The following is an 18,525-nucleotide window of genomic DNA, read 5'->3' as shown; positions in this document are numbered from 1 at the left end:
CTTGAGTAGCCAAAGTTGTAACATTAGGTGTGGTGCTTTGAGAGGAAGTGGGAGTAGCAGCGGCTGGAGAAGCTTGAGTAGTCTTGCTCCTACTTTGGCTTTTCTTCACTGTCCACTCAAACCATTTCCTAGTCCTCTTGATGATGCAAGCCATCATAACATCAATATCTTCTTCTATGTTTACCCATGGCTGAGAGCTGATTGGGATGTTTCTCAATTTGGTCAAATATGTATTACTATACATATTTTTCCCATCATCTTCTAGCCCTTCCACATCCAACTCAATGTGATAGGTCTTTATTTGATCTACTGTGAGTCTAGCAAAGGCACGGTCTCAACTCTCTAGTTGATCTCTGCAATCGGCCCAGTAATCTTCTATAGTAGTTACATGTTTGATGACGCTTCCAATTTGAAGCACATCTCTAGCATACCCATTTGGATCAAACACGGGCCTTATCACTTCATACTCCTCCAGTTTGTATTTGTTTTCGAATGCTTTGAGTATGTTCTTTGCATCAGATTTGGATTCACAACTATAAGCTCCAACTTTTATGGGGAATTCATACCCCTTCTTTCTCAAACTGGCGCTCAACACATTTACTTGGATTGCTTGCCTAACGATCTCGATGAGCACGATCATATCATCTGGATATCTAGGTAGCTTCAGGGGAAATCCATCAAATGATGCAAGACACAAATAAGAGAAAGATGAGAATTTAATAAAATAACAACCAAACTGGCTGATGACCACCATTGCTTCTGGGTTGAACCTCTGCTCTGGACACCCTTGGAGTTCCCTGCAGATTCTCATAGTGAATGCATCATTAACCCGGATATACTTTGCATAGCTATTCTGTAACTGCAAGCATGGATAAAATTCATAGCTCTTTACATTTTTGGGAAAATTCTCTATTATGGGTAGTCCAGGCCATAATTGTAGGGAGGCCAACATATATATCAATAAAGATGACATATAAAACGAATTATAAAACTTAGTTGCACTGAGAGCCCTAGAAAGATGTTCGCTAACTTCAAACACCTACTCAATGTACTATGTGTCTAATCAGATAATTTGCACCATAAAGAAGTATTGTTCTATAAAATTGAGTGCTTCTACCTCACCTTTTAGTCAATGCAAGAGGACCAAAATATCCACAATTTTGGGCTTAAGATCCGTGCCAAACAGGGTTTTAGGGACCTTACTTTCTGCTCCTCTAGGCTTTTGGAACCAGGAGTTCATGATCTCCTTTTGCCACACCATCTTCCTTAAGGAGAATTCGGACATGGCTCCTTCGATTGTTAGCTCAGAGAATTCCTCTTGTTATGGAATCCACAAACAGTTCACCACCGCTTGCCTATCAATTGAAATCAATGCCGTTTGATCAGGCAATAGGATTTGCTTGGTGTTCGGGTTGTAATGATTGATACATTCCACAATTAGCTTCGGAGCTTGTACTGCAACAGGAAAGCCAACTGCTTTCACCAGTCCACTTCTTCCGAGTTTCTCCATTATAGGGTGAATCGGCTCAGTTCTCAACCTTCTCTAAAAATCTTGCATATTAAAGAAACGTAATGAAGTATCAAAGATACTCTGCCATGTTGACTTGATTCCTCCCAGCCCATCAAAACTAGAGAATCTTGATGCCATCTTACCTGATATAGAATGATAGAAATTTAACAATTGTGATAATGTAAAGAAACAAACCCTAAACTTTGAAGTTTTTTGGAAGCACTATTCAATATAATAGTAAAGCAATGATTTGAATTTCTGTTAGATTCTTCTTTGTATGAAAACCTTTAATTTGTCCGTTAAATTCTACAATCCATGCCAAATGAGCGAATTTAAGGACAAATCTGTTGGATTAGTAAATGTAAGAGTTCTAATGGCTTTCTCCTTGTCATTTCACAGTTTCCGTTGGCCTAATGGTAACTCTCCTTTATTATTGACTTACCTTTTCATTTTCACCTAGTTTCGAAAAAACAAGAAAGGAGTACTCCCTGGGGAAAAATCCGCTTGGCTAGATTCTGCTCAAAATATCCTTACAAATTTAACTAATTTGCTTCCATTTTTGTCCCAACACATCTTGTGATCATTTCAAACACTTACCATGCTTCTAGTAACGATTTTTCCTTAGATGCGAAAAATTGCCCTCGAGGGTAGAAAACTAGCAATGGAGAAGGCGATTTCCATTTTTTTGCTTACGCTTTTGCTTTACCTTTTTTGCCTTAAGCACTTTACTATAAGCCTTTGAAAAACATAAAAAGGGCTTCACAAGCAAAAAATGGGGTCCACTAGTAACTTTACCCTTCTATTTAGGCCTTTTTGAAAAACTTAGTTCTTGGTTCAAACCCCGCCAAAGGAGAAGCTATTTCTGAGTTTTCTGCCGATGCTTATTCTGATCATCCTGGTGAGTTCTGAGTGATTCCCACTATGAAAACATGATAATACTTGAATGATTCATCCATATTATGACTCACCTTTCCTTGTTTCAACCTACAAATAACAATTATAGATCTTTGCAGAGTTTCACCTTCGGGGTACGAAAACTCGCTAAGGAGAAGAAGAAACTTGATTTTTCGATAATTAAACTTTCTTTATGCTCAGATAAAATGAGCTGCAAGTAAATTCATCCGAGGTAGCATTTTTCAAGAATCTCCATCAAGTAAGGATCTAGACTACCCACATGACTCAAAACTATAAGGAACACCAACTCGGCTATATAATGTGGGAAAAGGAAAAAAAATGGAAACCCGATGGAGAAACTTAACACTTGAGGAAGGAAGGACCAACTGACTCGACCAGACTAATCATAATATAAGTTAAATCATTCACTTTGCAAAATTGGAATATGGTTAAAAAGTGGGGCAACAGCTAGCTCTGACTGGGGACTTGGGTAGAGTATACCCAAGCAAGGGACTCAAAATCTCTGGTTTCGTAACAAGATATAAAAGGTGGCAACACAAAAAAAACTAAAAAAAGGAACTAGAAAAAGAGAACAGAAAGGAAAAGGCTAACTAAGGCACACACATAACACTAAGGTTAACTATAGTACATTACAGGGGTTACTTGTTTTCAATTTGAAACTTGATAGAGCTTCAAATCCTTACCATTGTAAGTCAGGGGGAGTACTTCACCATCTTCATAAGCCAATTCGAAAGAGTTATTCTCAAATGTTTGGTGAAATCTGAATGGACCTTTCCACAGAGTATCAAACTTCTTATGCATTCCTTTCAGAGCCTTTCTTTTGTCCCAAAGTAGCACACTGTCTCCCACCATGAATTTCCGCGGTCTTGTTCTCTTATCAAAGAGTTCTTTCAATCGCATATGATGCTATGTAATATGGTCTACAATTTCTCTCCTTTCTTCTTCAAGTTTGCTCAGATATAGGATCCTCTTCTCCAGACCATCTTTATAGACATCATCCTCAATTACTGTTCTAAGCTTGCTCGTCGCCAACTCCAAAGGTAGAGGTAGATTGGCTTCAGTTCCATAAACCAGTTCAAAAGGGGAAATACCGATTGCCCTTTTGGGTGTCACTCTGTCTGCCCAGAGCGCATCATGAAGTTTCTTGTGCTAGGTCTTCTGATTATCTGAAACTAGTTTCTTCACAATATTAATTAAGTTCTTGTTACTAGATTCTGCTTGGCCATTCCCTTGAGGGAAATAATCAGATGAATGACCAATGGTGATCCCATACTCAAAACAAAAATCAGTAATTTCAATGGAAGAAAAGTAAGACGCATTATTCATCACTAGTTTGATAGGAACACCAAACTTGACCAAAATGTTCTCTTTTATGAATCTACACACCACCTTGGAAGTAGTCTTCTTTGTAGCTTTAGCTTCTACCCACTTAGTGAAGTGACCAGTTGCTATTATTATATATTGATGACTAGCACTGGATGTGGGATTAATACGACCAATAAAATCAAGGCCCGATTGTTGAAAAGGCCCTTCTATGTTAACAGGTCTCAATGGTAGGGCAACTAGTTGGGGAAGTCTAGAGAACATTTTGCACTTTTCACACTTTGCTACCCAAGCATATGCATCTTTAAACATCCCAAGCTAGTAATAACATTGCCTTAGTATTTTAAATGCTGTGACTAAGGAAGAGAAATGTCCACCACAAGCTTCATCATGAAATGTCTTCAATAACTTTTCTTGCTACTGCTTATCTACACACCTAAGGAAAGTACCATCAATAGCTCTTTTGAAAAGCTTACCATCCTAGATCACATATTTAGCTGCTTTTAGTTTAAGGTCTCTTCTTTGCTTTGCATTTAGGCCCTTTGGGCATTCACCATATGTTAAAAAGTAAATGACGTGTTCAAACCATGGATCTTGGAGACTTACAGCTAACACCAATTGTTTCTCACCCAGTAATTTTGACTCTCCAGTGATTTTGTTCTCTACAATTGCCTTACACAAAGCATTCCCTCTTATCAACTTTGTAGGTTTAATCTCAATATCGTATTCCTGTATCTTTGCTACCCATGCTCCTCTGACATTGCAACCTACTTCCTATTGTGTTAGTACACTTTTTATTGCTACGTCTAGGACAAAGATGACAGAGTGTGAATGTAAGATATAGAACTGAAAATTCTTAAGTGCTCTGACTACTGCATAAGCATGCTTAAATTCAATTTGTGAATATTTCAGTTCATGATTTTTCAAAGGTGTGCTCATAAAAGCTATAGGAGCTTGTACCCCTTCATCATTATCTTGCATTAATATCACAGATAAAGTATGCTCAGAAGCATAACAATAAATAAAGAAATCTTGTTTATAATTTGGATGACTCAAAATTGGGGTATGGGCAATAGCAGTTTTTATATATTGAAAAGCTTGTTTTCCCACCTCATTCCATTTAAAATTTGAATTTCCTTTCATCATGTCTACTATATGTTTAGTAGTTTCTGCGAAATCAGGCACAAATCTTTTGAGAAAATTTACCTGTTCAAAAAAAGACTTAAACCCTGTTTTGTTTGAGGGTAGACTTAATCTCTGTACAGCCTCTACTCTTTTAGGGTCGATTCTAATGCCTTCTTGGGACACTATATGACCCAAAAGCTTTCCTTCTATCACACATAAAACTAACTTCTTTGGTTTAAGAGATATTCCATGCTCTCTGCACCTCTGTAGTACTTTCCTTAAATCTTCCATATGATCTTTTCTTTTTCTTGAGAACACGGTGAGATCATCCAGATATATGACTATGATTTAGTCTTTCAAATCAGCAAATGTCTTACTCATGCACCTTTGGAATGTAGCACCAGCGTTAATAAGCCCAAAAGGCATTCTGTGATATGCAAATGTACCCCAAGGGGTAGTGAATGTTGTCTTATGTTGATCTTTCTCTTCTACTTCGACTTGATTGTAACCTGAGAATCCATCTAGGATAGACATCATTTCAGATCCCGCTACCGTTTGCAGTAAGTAATCCATATTGGGGAGAGCGAAGTTATCTTTTAGAGATGCTTGGTTCAAATTGCGAAAATCAACACAGATCTTTATCTCTCCATTCTTCTTTCTGATGGGTACTATATTGGCTACCTAGGTGGAGTGGTGAATGGGATAAATTATCCTCGCCTTCAACATCTTATCTACCTCTTGAAAAATGGCATCTACAACCTTAGGATTATAATTTCTCTTTTTTTTCGGAAAGGGATTGCATCAAGTTTAAGCAGAATTTGATGTTTTACCTTCCCATCACTATAGCTTTTCAAATCTTCATAACTCCAAGCAAAAAAATCTCTATACTCCATAAATAGATGCTTTGCGGCCTCTTTTTCTTGAAGTGAACACTACTTCCCAATGTTAATAAGTTTGGATCTTATGAATGTCTCCAATGAAGTGGTAGGTCCCTTTTTCGCTCTCTTTTTCTTTATGTAAACATCATGTCTATTAAACAATTTTTCTAAAGCCACAAAATATGGAGGAATGGTACTACCTTTTAGTGAAACTTCTCCATTTTGACACTGTTTCTCAATTACATCAGAGCTTTCATGATCACCTTCATTGGACTCATGTTCAAAACTAGATTTGTCATTCTCTAAAAACATCTGCAAACTCTTGTCATCGTTGAAGACTTGCCAAGATTCTGTGTTATCTGGGATAGCAGATCGATATACAATTTCGATTTGGTACTTCTTGTCTTTGAAATATGGGTGAGGGAGCAATAAAGAGGCAAAAACTGCTAAGGAGTCAGCTTTGGTATTCATCTCCCTTGGAACTGCTTCAATAGAAAAAGCATCCAGACCTTCAATCTCATCCCATACTCTATTCCTATAATTTTTAAGCTTATGGTTTTAACAAAATACTGCCCTTTTAGTTGCTTTAGAATAAGCTCAGCATCACCTTGAGCTTTCAAAATCTTTATCCCTCTTTCCTTTGTTGACATTATTCCCAATAATAAAGCCTCATATTCTGTGGTATTATTCGTATTCCTAAATTCCAATTTGAAAGCCATAGGTTCAGGTTCTCCTTCTGGGGATATCAATACTACATTTGCTCCAGATCTTGAAGAGGCACAATTTCCGTCAAATTCAAGAGTCCATATGCCTGGTACATCTTTGTTTTCATTGGGAATTTTATCACTTGGATTTTCATCTATTTGTTTGTTCATACCTTCTTTAGTAAACAACATATAGTTGTCAAATTCCAGTTCTTGATATATAATTTGAGCTTTAGGATCATTTGATTTCAAAACTGTGAACTTTGCTTTTTCTTCAGGTTCTAGTTTGACCTTCTTATTCCCAATAGGTATCACTGCTTGAGACCAATCCAGTTTTATTTCTCCTCTCAAGTCTTGACAAAAACTTCTACTTAAAATAAGTCCATAGCTTGCTGGAATATTAGCTACTAGGATAGTCAATAGGAGTTTCTTTTCCGGATGTGAAGCTAAGGCTACTTGAGCATCTTTGATCTATCCAAGTAGAGGGACTTGTTTGGCATCCATAGAATAACATCTCCCATGCACTTTAGTAAGATTTAGTCCCAAGGCTTTAGCTATAGAATATGGCATAACATTATTTGATGCACCTGAATCTATTATGCAATTACTAAGTTTACATCCATTGATGTACAATAAAATATAAAAAGGTTCATGTTTTTGTGTAGGGAAGATTGCTAAAATAGTAGAATCTTCTTGATTAAACAAGCTAGATGTTAAGGTTTCATCTTCAATTTTAATAGTCACATTATGATTCAAGTTTGAGATATCTCCTTTACATCTATCCACTAATCTCTTTAACTCGAAAGGATGTGACTTTAAATAATCAATAGTGGAAATTTGAACTTTTGGCTCTTCATAAAATTGAATGAAATCAAAAGATGTCTTTTCCTTACCCGTTTATGAAGTGGATGTTTCTCGATCAGTATGTACCTTACTCGTAGAAGGACTGAAGTCATCTTTGTGAGTATGACTAGAGGCTTGATTCTTCATCCTTTGTCCACGGGTAAGTATTGTGTATGAAGTTCCATCAATGGTTGCGTAACACTCACCTTTTGATTTAGAATCCAATTCATATTCCAAAAATAAATTTCCAGAGTCGCCATTTGAACAAGAATCAGGTTCTGAACACAAAGCTACAATATTTAATTCATTAGTAGATAAAAAATGCATCATATGAACAGTCTCCGGACAATTCTCACTATCATGATCTGTGGTCAAATGAAAGATGCACATATTTCCCTTCTTTGGTGCTGCTTCGATTTGCAACCTAGGTTTTGAACCTATAAGCTGCAAAAATCTACTTTCATTGCTTCTTCCTGGTGAGTTTTGGTAATTCCACTGATAAGAGCTATTGAATCTGGGTAATTGCTTTTTCATCGCTACTAGTTCATTAGACAACTTCTGAATCATCTCTTCTAATGATGTGGTATTACTAGAACTCCCCTTAGTTTGAAGTTCTCCTTTCCATTTTCCTGTGGAAATTAAATCATCCTCACATTCAATAGCTTTCTTCTGTGCATTAGCCAGATCAGTGGGGTGTGCTCTTCTCAGATCAGAATTGATATCTGGAGGCATAACACTAATAAAGAAAGTTTTTAGATTTCCAGGTGTGGGTCTATCAACAGTAGGAATTTTGCTATTAATCTTATTGAAATTGGCAACGAAATCCCTCATGCTCATAGTTGGTTGCTTCTTAATTGAAGTCAATTGTGTTAGCAAGGCGTGTTCATCTTTCGCAGTTTTGAATCTAGCCCCAAATTCAATTCTCATCATGTCCCAATTAGTTATTGAGCCATTAGCTAAATGATAAAACTAGTTTGCTGCACTATTTGTAAGGGTTTCTACGAACAATCTTATAGCAACATCTTCATGTCCCACCCCTAATATATGGGTAGCCACAAAGAAGGCTTTAATGTGTTCATCTGTAGTGACTTTCCCATCACCTGAGAATTTAGGGAAATTCTTCCTCGAACCAGCTAGGAGTGGATGATAAGAATTTAGTGCTAACGGTCCTGTTGCCGTGGCCCATGGAGTAGCCATGATTGTTCTAGCAGTATATGATGGAAAATTAGCAACTGGACGTGCAGTAACTCCGTGAAGTGCTAACACCTGACAAGTGGAATGCAAAGTGCTGGCATCTTGATTTCTAACAGGGGAAGGGGGTTTACTCCAACTTTTACCTTCACCTTTCCACTTTGGAACTTCTAAAATAGGAAAGTCGAGCTCTGTTAGTTTATCAAAGGTGGAATCTTGCCTACCCTGTTCCTTGGTACTTCTGAGGAACCTAAATTGTTCTAGGATGCTAGGTCTAGTTTAACTCTAAGCTTACTGTCTTAATTGTCTTTTTTCTCTCCAAATTTCTCTCCTTTGAACAACTCTTTCAAAGGCTTCAACTCTTCTTTCTTCCTGCTCTAATACTTGGCTAGCATTCTGATAATGTTCAATGTTCCTTTTGCGCCTCCAAATAAATGTGTTAAGGGATGAAATTATATCCTCTTGGTCATCTTGAAAACCAAGGTTAGGTTGGAGCATTGGGATTATGTTTTCATTAGGTAGTACCATTTTTCCTCATGACATAGGCTTTTTGATCAAGCGACTGTTCATCTCCCCAGCGGAGTCGCCAAAAATTTGTTGGTAAACAGATTGTTCTTTAATATTATTACTCTTTATTACCCAATTATGAACAATATCTGATAACAAATAGTTGGAAAGCCTCTTGTGAATAATTTAGCTTTCCTCTGAATTGATAGGTATAGCTCCCTAAAACAAATTTGCAATGAATTTTGTTTTCTTCCTAAACTACTTTGTGGTATGTTCTTAACCCAAGAATAGTAGAGGAATAACCAAGTTAGAGCTAAATTAAATCCAACTCAGGCAGATAATAACTTCTCAATATTGAAACAGATTCATGTACCCACACATCTTATGAATCCATAAATCCATTCGCATAATCAACTGATGCTAAACTAAGTCAAACTCAAATATGAAATACAACTGATGAATCGGGGAAAACTAACAGAATCCTTTCGTCAAACGAATTATAACAATACTTATTACATTCATTTGTATTCTGGAAAACAAGGGAAATGAAGCTCTGTTCTTCCTTAGTTCTCTACGATACAGAAAGGAAATACTAACTAATCACAATACCTACTGGAACAGAAAATGATTTGAAATAAAATACCATTCAATTGTCTCTGCAACAAACAATACTTCACACCAAAATTTTTGTCGACCCTTCATTAATCCTTCAACTTCATACATATAGATTTTGAGAGATGACCATTACAATAGAAATTTTAATCGGTTCATCTTCTGAGGAAACAAATGGCAAGATGCCAGTTTGTCATATTACAAAATTTACAAAATTGGTAGGAGCTATAAAAGAAAGTGAAAAGGAGGCATCATTGAATCATTTAGACTTCTTTCCCTTTTCAAATTTTTCCCTATATGCCTTAGTGGCAACTATAATGGGAACTAATTCCTCATGACTAGGCACATGTACATTAGTGAATCTTAAGAGCCATTTGGAATGTTCTCGAGCCAATTCTTTCACAGAATTTAGATGTCCTATCACTTCTTCAGCAGCTACGTGTATGCATCCACCTAGTGTCTGTAGCTCTATCACTCTATTTTGAACGCTTAAAGCCATTCCTGACAGGTTACTTAAATACATGGAGAAGTTGTTCTTCATTATCTCTACTCCAATAAGGGCTCTCCCTTGACCACTAGTTTGTGGATCAGTGTGTAATCCTTTCATCAGTTCAAATGCCCTATCTTGAGCTCTCTTCAATTTATCTTTTGTTTCCTTGAGTCTTTTTTTAGCTTCTTGAATCATCTCTAGCTTGAATTGCATACCCTGGAGCCATTCAAACAAGGGTTCAATTCCTTTCTTCAAAATCTTTACTTCAACTGCCTCCTTTGCCTTCAACTGTATAATCATTTTCAAGAGAAAAATACAATCATCACATCTTGCTTTCTCCACGGTCAAAGTGTGTTGATTAGATGAGATATTATCTTTCTCAATCTCCAACCGAAGTATAACATTCCCAATTTGATCAATTAGAGCAACTCCGTCTGCATTGAGTTTATCAATCCACTCTTTCCTAATCTGACCAAAATGTCTATCTTTCTGGAGCTGTGAGATGAAAGCTTGCACTTCCTCTGCTGTAGGATTTTCAGTAGTAGGCACACCAGTAATGGTTGCCAATGGAAAACCTAGCTGCCTGATGAATCTTTTGACTTCTTCTATCTTAGCTTTCATCTTAATCTTTGATAATTTGAGGTTTTCTAACTGACCTTCTATTATCTCATTGCCTGATCTCCATAAGCCAACTTTTGTATCATGTCTGGCCTCTCCAAGATCAATTGAATGTAGAGTGAAGTCTTCAGGAGTCATCTCCTCAATCTGGCCTGCTTTATTTGGTTTTGCAATCTCCATAGTCAAATGTCCAGTTTCTAGATCCTGCCCAAGTATGGACAAAGTTTTTTGCTTCTTGGCTTTTACTATGGCTGATCTAGAGCATACCGCTTAAGAAACAACATCCTTTGTAGGAACGCTTTCATCTTTCCTCTTTCTTTTTCTTTCTATGGTGTCTTCAAGCCAGGACTCTGTACCAATCACCTTAGAAGCCATTCCAAGTGACTCTATGCTGAACATTTTCTTCTTTACTGGAGTCATTGCTACTGTTGTTGCAGAGAAGGGGTTCTTCAGATCTTGAGAGAGGAGCCAAGATGAACCTAAGACATTCTGTTCTTCTTGAGTTCTCTTTGTAGCTTCATTAGGTTCAGTGGACTCGCTGCTGCTGCTCTTATCATCTCCAATCTCTACTATCTGGATGGGAGAACCAGTTGGCTTCAAAAGGGAAGCACCTATAGATGGAGTAGGGCTATGATGAGGTGATCAAATTGGGGTAACACGGGGGGATGAAATTGGAGTAGCATGCAGAGATGGAGTTGGAGTGGTGTGAGGGGGTGAGGGTGGAGTGGTGGTTCCATCTTTCGGCTCTTTTGCCCCTTTTTCTTCAGTACCAGCCTGAGCTCCAATCATTGGTAGAGAAACTCCTTGGAAAGTTGGAGCTATTGAAATATTCTTCTCCAGGGGTTGATCACCTCCTCCTGCAAATTGAGCCAGCCCTTGAGTAGTCGAAGTTGTAACACTAGGTGTCGCACTTTGAGGGGAAGTGGGAGTAGCAGTGGCTGGAGAAGCTTGAGTAGTCTTGCTCCTGCTCTGACTTTTTTTCACTGTCCACTCAACCCATTTCCCAGTCCTCTTGATGATCCATGCCATCATAACATCAATATCTTCTTCTATGTTTACACAGGGCTTAGAGATGATTGGGATGTTTCTCAATTTGGTCAAATATGTATTACTATACATATTTTTCCCATCATCTTCTAGCCCTTCCACATCCAACTCAATGCCATAGGTCTTTATTTGATCTACTGTGAGTCTATCAAAGACATGGTCTTGGCTCTCTAGCTCATCTCTACAATTGGCCCAATAATCTTCTATAGTAGTTACATGTTTGATGATGCTTCCAATTTGAAGCACATCTCTAGCATACCCATTTGGATCAAACATGGGCCTTATCACTTCATACTCCTCCAGTCTGTATTTGTTTTCAAATGCTTTGAGTATGTTCTTTACATTAGATCTGGATTCACAACTATAAGCTCCAACTTTTATGGGGAATTCATACCCCTTCTTTCTCAAACTTACGCTCAGCACATTTACTTGGATTGCTTTCCTAATGATCTCGATGAGCATGATCATATAATCTGGATATCTAGGCAGCTTTAGCGAAAATCCGTCAAACACTGCAAGACGAAATAAGAGAAAGATGAGAATTGAATAAAATAACAGCCAAATTGGCTGATGACCGCCATTGCTTCTGGGCTGAACCTCCACTTTGGACACCCTTGGAGTTCCCTACAGACTCTCATAGTGAATGCATCATTAACCTGGATATACTCCACATAGCTATTCTGTAATTGCAAGCATGGATAAAATTCATAGCTCTTTACATTTTGGGGAAAATTCTCTATTCTAGGGAGTCCTGACCATAATTGTAGGGAGGCCAACATATATATCAAGAAAGATGACATATAAAATGAATTATAAAACTTAGCTGCACTGAGAGCCCTAGAAAGATGTTCACTAACTTCAAAGGCCCAGTCAACGTACTGTGTGTCTGAGCAGATAATTTGCACCATAAAGAAGTATTGTTTTATAAAATTGAGTGCTTCTACCTCACCTTTTAGTCGATGCAAGAGGACCAAAATATCCATAATTTTGGGCTTAAGATCCGTGCCAAACAGGGTTTTAGGGATCTTACTTTTTGCTCCCCTAGGCTTTTGGAACCAGGAGTTCATGATCTCCTTCTGCCACACCATCTTCCTCAGGGAGAATTCAGACATGGCTCCTCCGATTGTTAGCTTAGAGAACTCCTCTCGTTCTGAAATTCGCAAACAGTTCACCACTGCTTGCCTATCAATTGAAATCAATACCGTTTGGTCAGGCAATAGGATTTGCTTGGTGTCCAAGTTATAATGATTGATACATTCCACAATTAGCTTTGGAGCTTGTACTGCGAAAGGAAACTCGACTGCTTCCACCAGTCCACTTCCTCTAATTTCTCTGTTATAGGGTGAATCGGCTCAGTTCTTAGCCTTCTCCAAAAATCTTGCATAAAATGTAATGAATTATCAGAGATACTTTGCCATGTTGACATGATTCCTCCCAACCCATCAAAACTAGAGAATCTTGATGCCATCTTGCCTGATATAGAATGATAGAAATTCAACAATTGTGATAATGTAAAGAAATGAACCCTAAACTTTGAAGTTTTTCGGAAGCACTATTCAATATAAAAGTATAACAGTAAAGCAGTGATTTGAATTTCTATTAGATTCTTCTTTATATGAAAACCTTTAATCTGCCCCTTAAATTCTACAAATTGCGCCACATGAGCATATTTAAGGACAAATCCGTTGGATTAGTAAATGTAAGGGTTCTAACGGCTTTCTCCTTGTCATTTCACAGTTTTTGTTGGCCTAACGGTAACTCTCCTTTATTACTGACTTAGCTTTCCGTTTTCACCCAGTTTCGAAAAAATAAGAAAGGAGTACTCCTTGGGGAAAAATCCGCTTGGCTAGATTTTGCTCAAAATATCCTTACAAATTTAACTATTTTGCTTCTATTTTTGTCCCAACACATCTTGTGATCATTTCAAACACTTACCATGCTTGTAGTAGCGATTTTTCCTTAGATGTGGAAAATTGCCCTCGAGGGTAGAAAACCCGCAATGGAGAAGGCGATTTCCATTTTTTTGCTTACGCTTTTGCTTTACCTTTTCTGCCTTAAGCACTTTACGATAAGCCTTCGGAAAACATAAAAAGGGCTTCGCAAGCGAAAAATGAGGTCCACTAGTAACTTTACCCTTCTATTTAGGCGTTTTCGAAAAACTTAGTTCTTGGTTCGGAACCCGCCAAAGGAGAAACTATTTCTGAGTTTTTCGCCAATGCTTATTCTGATCATCCTGGTGAGTTCTGAGTGATTTGCACTATGAAAACATGATAATACTTGAATGATCCATCCATATTATGACTCACCTTTCCTTGTTTTAGCGTACAAATAGCATTTATAGATCTCTGTGGAGTTTCACCTTCGAGGTGCGAAAACCCGCTAAGGAAAAGAAGAAACTTGATTTTCCGCCAATTCAACTTTCTTTATACTCGGATCAAATAAGCTGCAAGTAAATTCATCTGAGGTAGCATTTTTCAAGAATCTCCATCAAGTAAGGATCTAGACTACCCACATGACTCAAAACTATAAGGAACACCAACTTGACTATATAATGTGGGAAAAGGAAAAAAAATGGAAACCTGATGGAGAAACTTAACACTTGAGGAAGGAAGGACTAACTGACTCGACCAGACTAATCACAATACGAGTTAAATCATTCACTTTGCAAAATTGGAATATGGTAAAAAAGTGGGGCAACACACTAATACTAAAAACAATGTAAACCCTAACCCTAATGAAAATCCTTTAATTATAAGCCCCAATGTTACTCTAATTGAAACCTAAATCTTAATCATAATACTAACCATGACATAAATCCAAACCTTGAAGATAATCCTAATCCTAAGCTATAATCTCAAACCTAATCAAGATTTCAATCCTAACCATAATACAAACCATGATGTAAACAGACACTCTAGCCATAATCCCAAGCCTAACTCTAGGCCTATAAGTTAAATTTCAACCCTAACACCAACTTTGGATATAGTCATAACATTAACCATTATATTAACATAATCTTTTATCCTAACCCTAGCCGCTAATATTGATCATGACATAAACTATAGCCGTAATGATAATATAAGTCCAGGCCCTGACCCTAACACTATCCCTAACTTTAATATTAACACTAAGCACATTTCCACTCGTAAACACATTAACACTAAAACTTATCCCTAATTATTATAATAATAAATATATGGTAATAGTAATCCTAATACTAAACCTAACGATGATATACATTGTAAAGTTATATTTTAAGCATAATCAAATTAATTATTCAATGTGTTATGCATGCCGCGACTGCTACTAACTAATATATACTCTATATGTAAAATATGCCGAGATGCATCGAGGTGTTGAATTTTTTCATTATTCACTTTTAATATGCATTAAAAAAAAATTCAACGCTTCGATGCATCTCAATGTATTTTAAATATAGAGTATATAGTAGCTAGTTTTCATATAGACAATTGCAACTTTAGAAGAGTTCATAGTATAAATATGATTAACTAATTATTTGAAAACTAAAATTTTCTTTTTCATAAAAATGACTTACTTATTTATGTTTGATATAATTAGCTATTTACATATAAGTATTATTGATAGACTTTTGTATTAGTTATAAGGTAGCGACATAATTAAGTGGGACAAATTTTAATATAATTTAGTATTATTGATTATGTTATAATGATTTATTAATAAAAAATAAAAAATAAAAATTCTTAAATAATATTTTAAATAATCTAAACTCAATAAAAAATTTAAATCTATTAAAATAATATATAAATATTTTCAAATTAATAAATATCATCTTTATTAAATATATTATATTATAATACTATATAACTAATAAAATTAATAAAGTAACTTAATTCTTTATAACTAACTTAATGACATTTCAAAAATAAAAAGCTTGAACATAAATTAAAAAAATTATATTAGTAAAAAGTACTCTTGCTATCTTCTATTACCAAACATACATTTAATTTATAATATATTTTTAAAAGCTATTTTACCATGGGTGGGTGAGTAAATGATGTGGCCTTACGTTTGATGATTGAAAGTGGTTGTCCTTTTAGGCATGCTACCATGTAGAATAATTTTATAAAAATATATTAGTTTATTTAAAATTATTTTTAAGCTAATATTGTAAAATATAATATATATATTTTTAATGATACACAAACAAAATTGTATAAAATATTTTTTTAATCTATTAAATATTTATTTCAAATCATTAATACTAGAATCTAATTGTTTTAAAATTTAAATAAATAAATAGACTTATTTCAAATTATTTTAAAACTAATATCATAAAATATAACACTTAACAACTATTTTAATTTATAGATATGCATTTTAATAATTATATAGTTATCAATTATATATACTTATAATTAATTTTGAATATTAATTTTGACAATGTTTGTATTAAAATAATATATAATATAAAGATTATGCACACCAATTTTTGAAATCTTTCACTATATAATATCTCTTAAAAATTAATGTCAAAGTGTAAAATCAAAACTAATGTAAAAAAAACTTATGTTTAAAAAGAATATATGCTTAAGTACTGGGTGTGTATTCTAATAATTGTCAGATAACATTTTTATTGATTTATTAATTAATTTAGAAATCACAGAAACACAGTTCTGGAGTTTTAAATTAATTAATAGATCAAACAAACTTAATAAATCAAACAAACAGTCACATCGAATGCATTCCTTCGATTATTTAGCCACGGGCAGGGCGGGATGGATAGGCATCCAGCTAGTCAAACGAACTGGCTGGATAGCCGTTGCCTCCCCTTACCAACTAAATACTATTCTGTCAACTGCATCCGTCCCAGAAGATGGTCCACTCCCACCGACCGCGTTCTGAAAAGGGACAAAATGCCATAGTCGGCATTTGACCGGTTAGTAGACCAGGAAACGTTACATCCAACTTTCGAAGACGCTGCATTTGAGATGGCCTCCAAACAACTGTCTCATAATAATGGCCAGAGCTAAGCCAGCTGGAACTCCGCGTGCTGCAACAAAACCCAAAACCTTGCCTCGCTGGTAAATACAAAGCGCCCTCCAACTCATCCATTTTAATATCTCTACGGGAAATATCCTCCCACTTTCCCTTCCTCTCCCGACCCTGCCTCTACATATCCCATCGATATCCCTATCCCATACTAACAACATTCACAAAATCTTTACCTCAGACATTTTGCATCCTTTGTCTTCACTTCCAAATGGACCTCATTCTCTGTGTCCTCCTCTTAAGCCTTGCGCTCGCATTCTCCCACCTTGTTTCTGCTGATTTCTACAGCGACTTTGACATCACATGGGGAAATGATCGCGCCAAGATACTCGACAATGGCCAACACTTGCAGCTCTCTCTCGATCAGTCATCAGGTATATTTCGTTTATCTCATTTTCTTACGGCTTCTATATATGTGTGTGCGCGTGCGTGCTCTTTACAGTATGTGGAACCGATCCTAATCTCCTCCTCTGCCTCTCTTCTATGGAAACAGGATCAGGGTTCCAATCGAAGAATGAATATCTCTTTGGCAAAATTGATATGCAAATCAAGCTCGTTCCTGGTAACTCTGCCGGCACTGTGACCGCTTACTATGTAAGTCTGTCCCTCCAATTGATTTTTTGCCCAGTGGGCAGTAGTACTATTTTGTTGTGTGAATTTGAGCATGACCTAATAAAATGTACTCTTCATGTTCTGCTGCAGCTTTCCTCACAAGGGGCTACACACGACGAGATAGACTTCGAGTTCTTGGGGAATCTTTCGGGAGATCCGTACATAATGCACACCAATGTGTTCTCTCAGGGCAAAGGCAACCGCGAGCAGCAGTTCTACCTCTGGTTCGACCCCACCGCAGACTTCCACACCTACTCCCTCCTCTGGAATCCCAAACAGATCATGTGAGTTGATAATGTCAAATCCCTCTTTGGTCTGGCCCTCCTGCTTTTAACATCGTCATTGCTGTAGATAATAACGTGCACTTCTGACATTGTGCAGGTTTTCCGTGGATGGAACACCGGTGAGAGTGTTCAAGAACAGCGAGGATTTGGGCGTTGCATATCCGAAGAATCAGGCGATGAGAATATATTCGAGCCTCTGGAACGCCGACAACTGGGCGACCAGAGGCGGTGCAGTGAAGATCGACTGGAGCGAATCCCCATTTGTGGCGTCTTATGCAAACTTCAAAGCAGAGGCATGCTCTGCCTCCTCTGATTGCTCTGCAAATGCATGGTACACTGCAGAGGCGTTGGAATCGACTGAGCAGCAGAAACTCGAATGGGCGAGGAAGAATTACATGATATACGATTACTGTTCAGACAGTAAGAGGTTCCCACAGGGTTTTCCTGCCGAATGCAGTCGCCAGGCATAGGCATCCGACTTCAGAGGATCAACTTTCACCAAGCTCCATCGAATTCTTTTATTCTTTCATTTTTTGTAGCGATTTTTAGGGCCAAGTGGCTCTTTTTTGGTTGTAATGATTCGATTAATATACATCTCGATTTGATTTGATTTATTTTCATTTGTACAGTTCAAAGTTTCTCTTAGGAAATGAGGAGGAACGAAAATGTTATGTGTTTCAACACAGGCTAAAACAAACAAACCCAAGCACTCAAAACCAAAATCAGTAATAAAAGAGCATGAGAAATTATGATACAACAATGCTACAAGAAGGAAGGTGGGTCTACGGTTCATAGATTTTTTTGGTTGATAGATAATACTAACATTGCACCATAT

At 36.7% G+C, this 18,525-nt stretch overlaps 1 protein-coding gene across 2 annotated transcripts; it reads left to right on the top strand.

Annotated features, from left to right (window-relative positions):
* The first annotated feature begins 16,869 nt into the window (after window positions 1-16,869).
* On the top strand, window positions 16,870-18,304 carry LOC149564109 (xyloglucan endotransglucosylase/hydrolase 2-like). 2 transcript variants are annotated; one of them, XM_089827190.1, is made up of 4 exons: window positions 16,870-17,168; window positions 17,288-17,388; window positions 17,497-17,690; window positions 17,788-18,304. In XM_089827190.1, exons 1-4 carry the CDS (start codon window positions 17,006-17,008, stop codon window positions 18,158-18,160), a joined length of 831 nt encoding a protein of 276 aa, XP_089683316.1. In that variant the 5' UTR covers window positions 16,870-17,005; the 3' UTR covers window positions 18,161-18,304. The 2 variants fall into 2 exon arrangements, with proteins under 2 accessions (XP_089683316.1, XP_089683315.1); XM_089827189.1 differs by having other exon boundaries at window positions 16,878-17,168; window positions 17,288-17,690.
* The last annotated feature ends 221 nt before the right edge of the window (window positions 18,305-18,525 follow it).

This window comes from Cupressus sempervirens, chromosome 4 (assembly GCF_028749045.1).
Source record: "Cupressus sempervirens isolate cs-2001-9-10 chromosome 4, ASM2874904v1, whole genome shotgun sequence".
NCBI classification, from domain to species: domain Eukaryota; kingdom Viridiplantae; phylum Streptophyta; class Pinopsida; order Cupressales; family Cupressaceae; genus Cupressus; species Cupressus sempervirens.
This window is presented reverse-complemented; position numbering and strand designations above follow the sequence as displayed.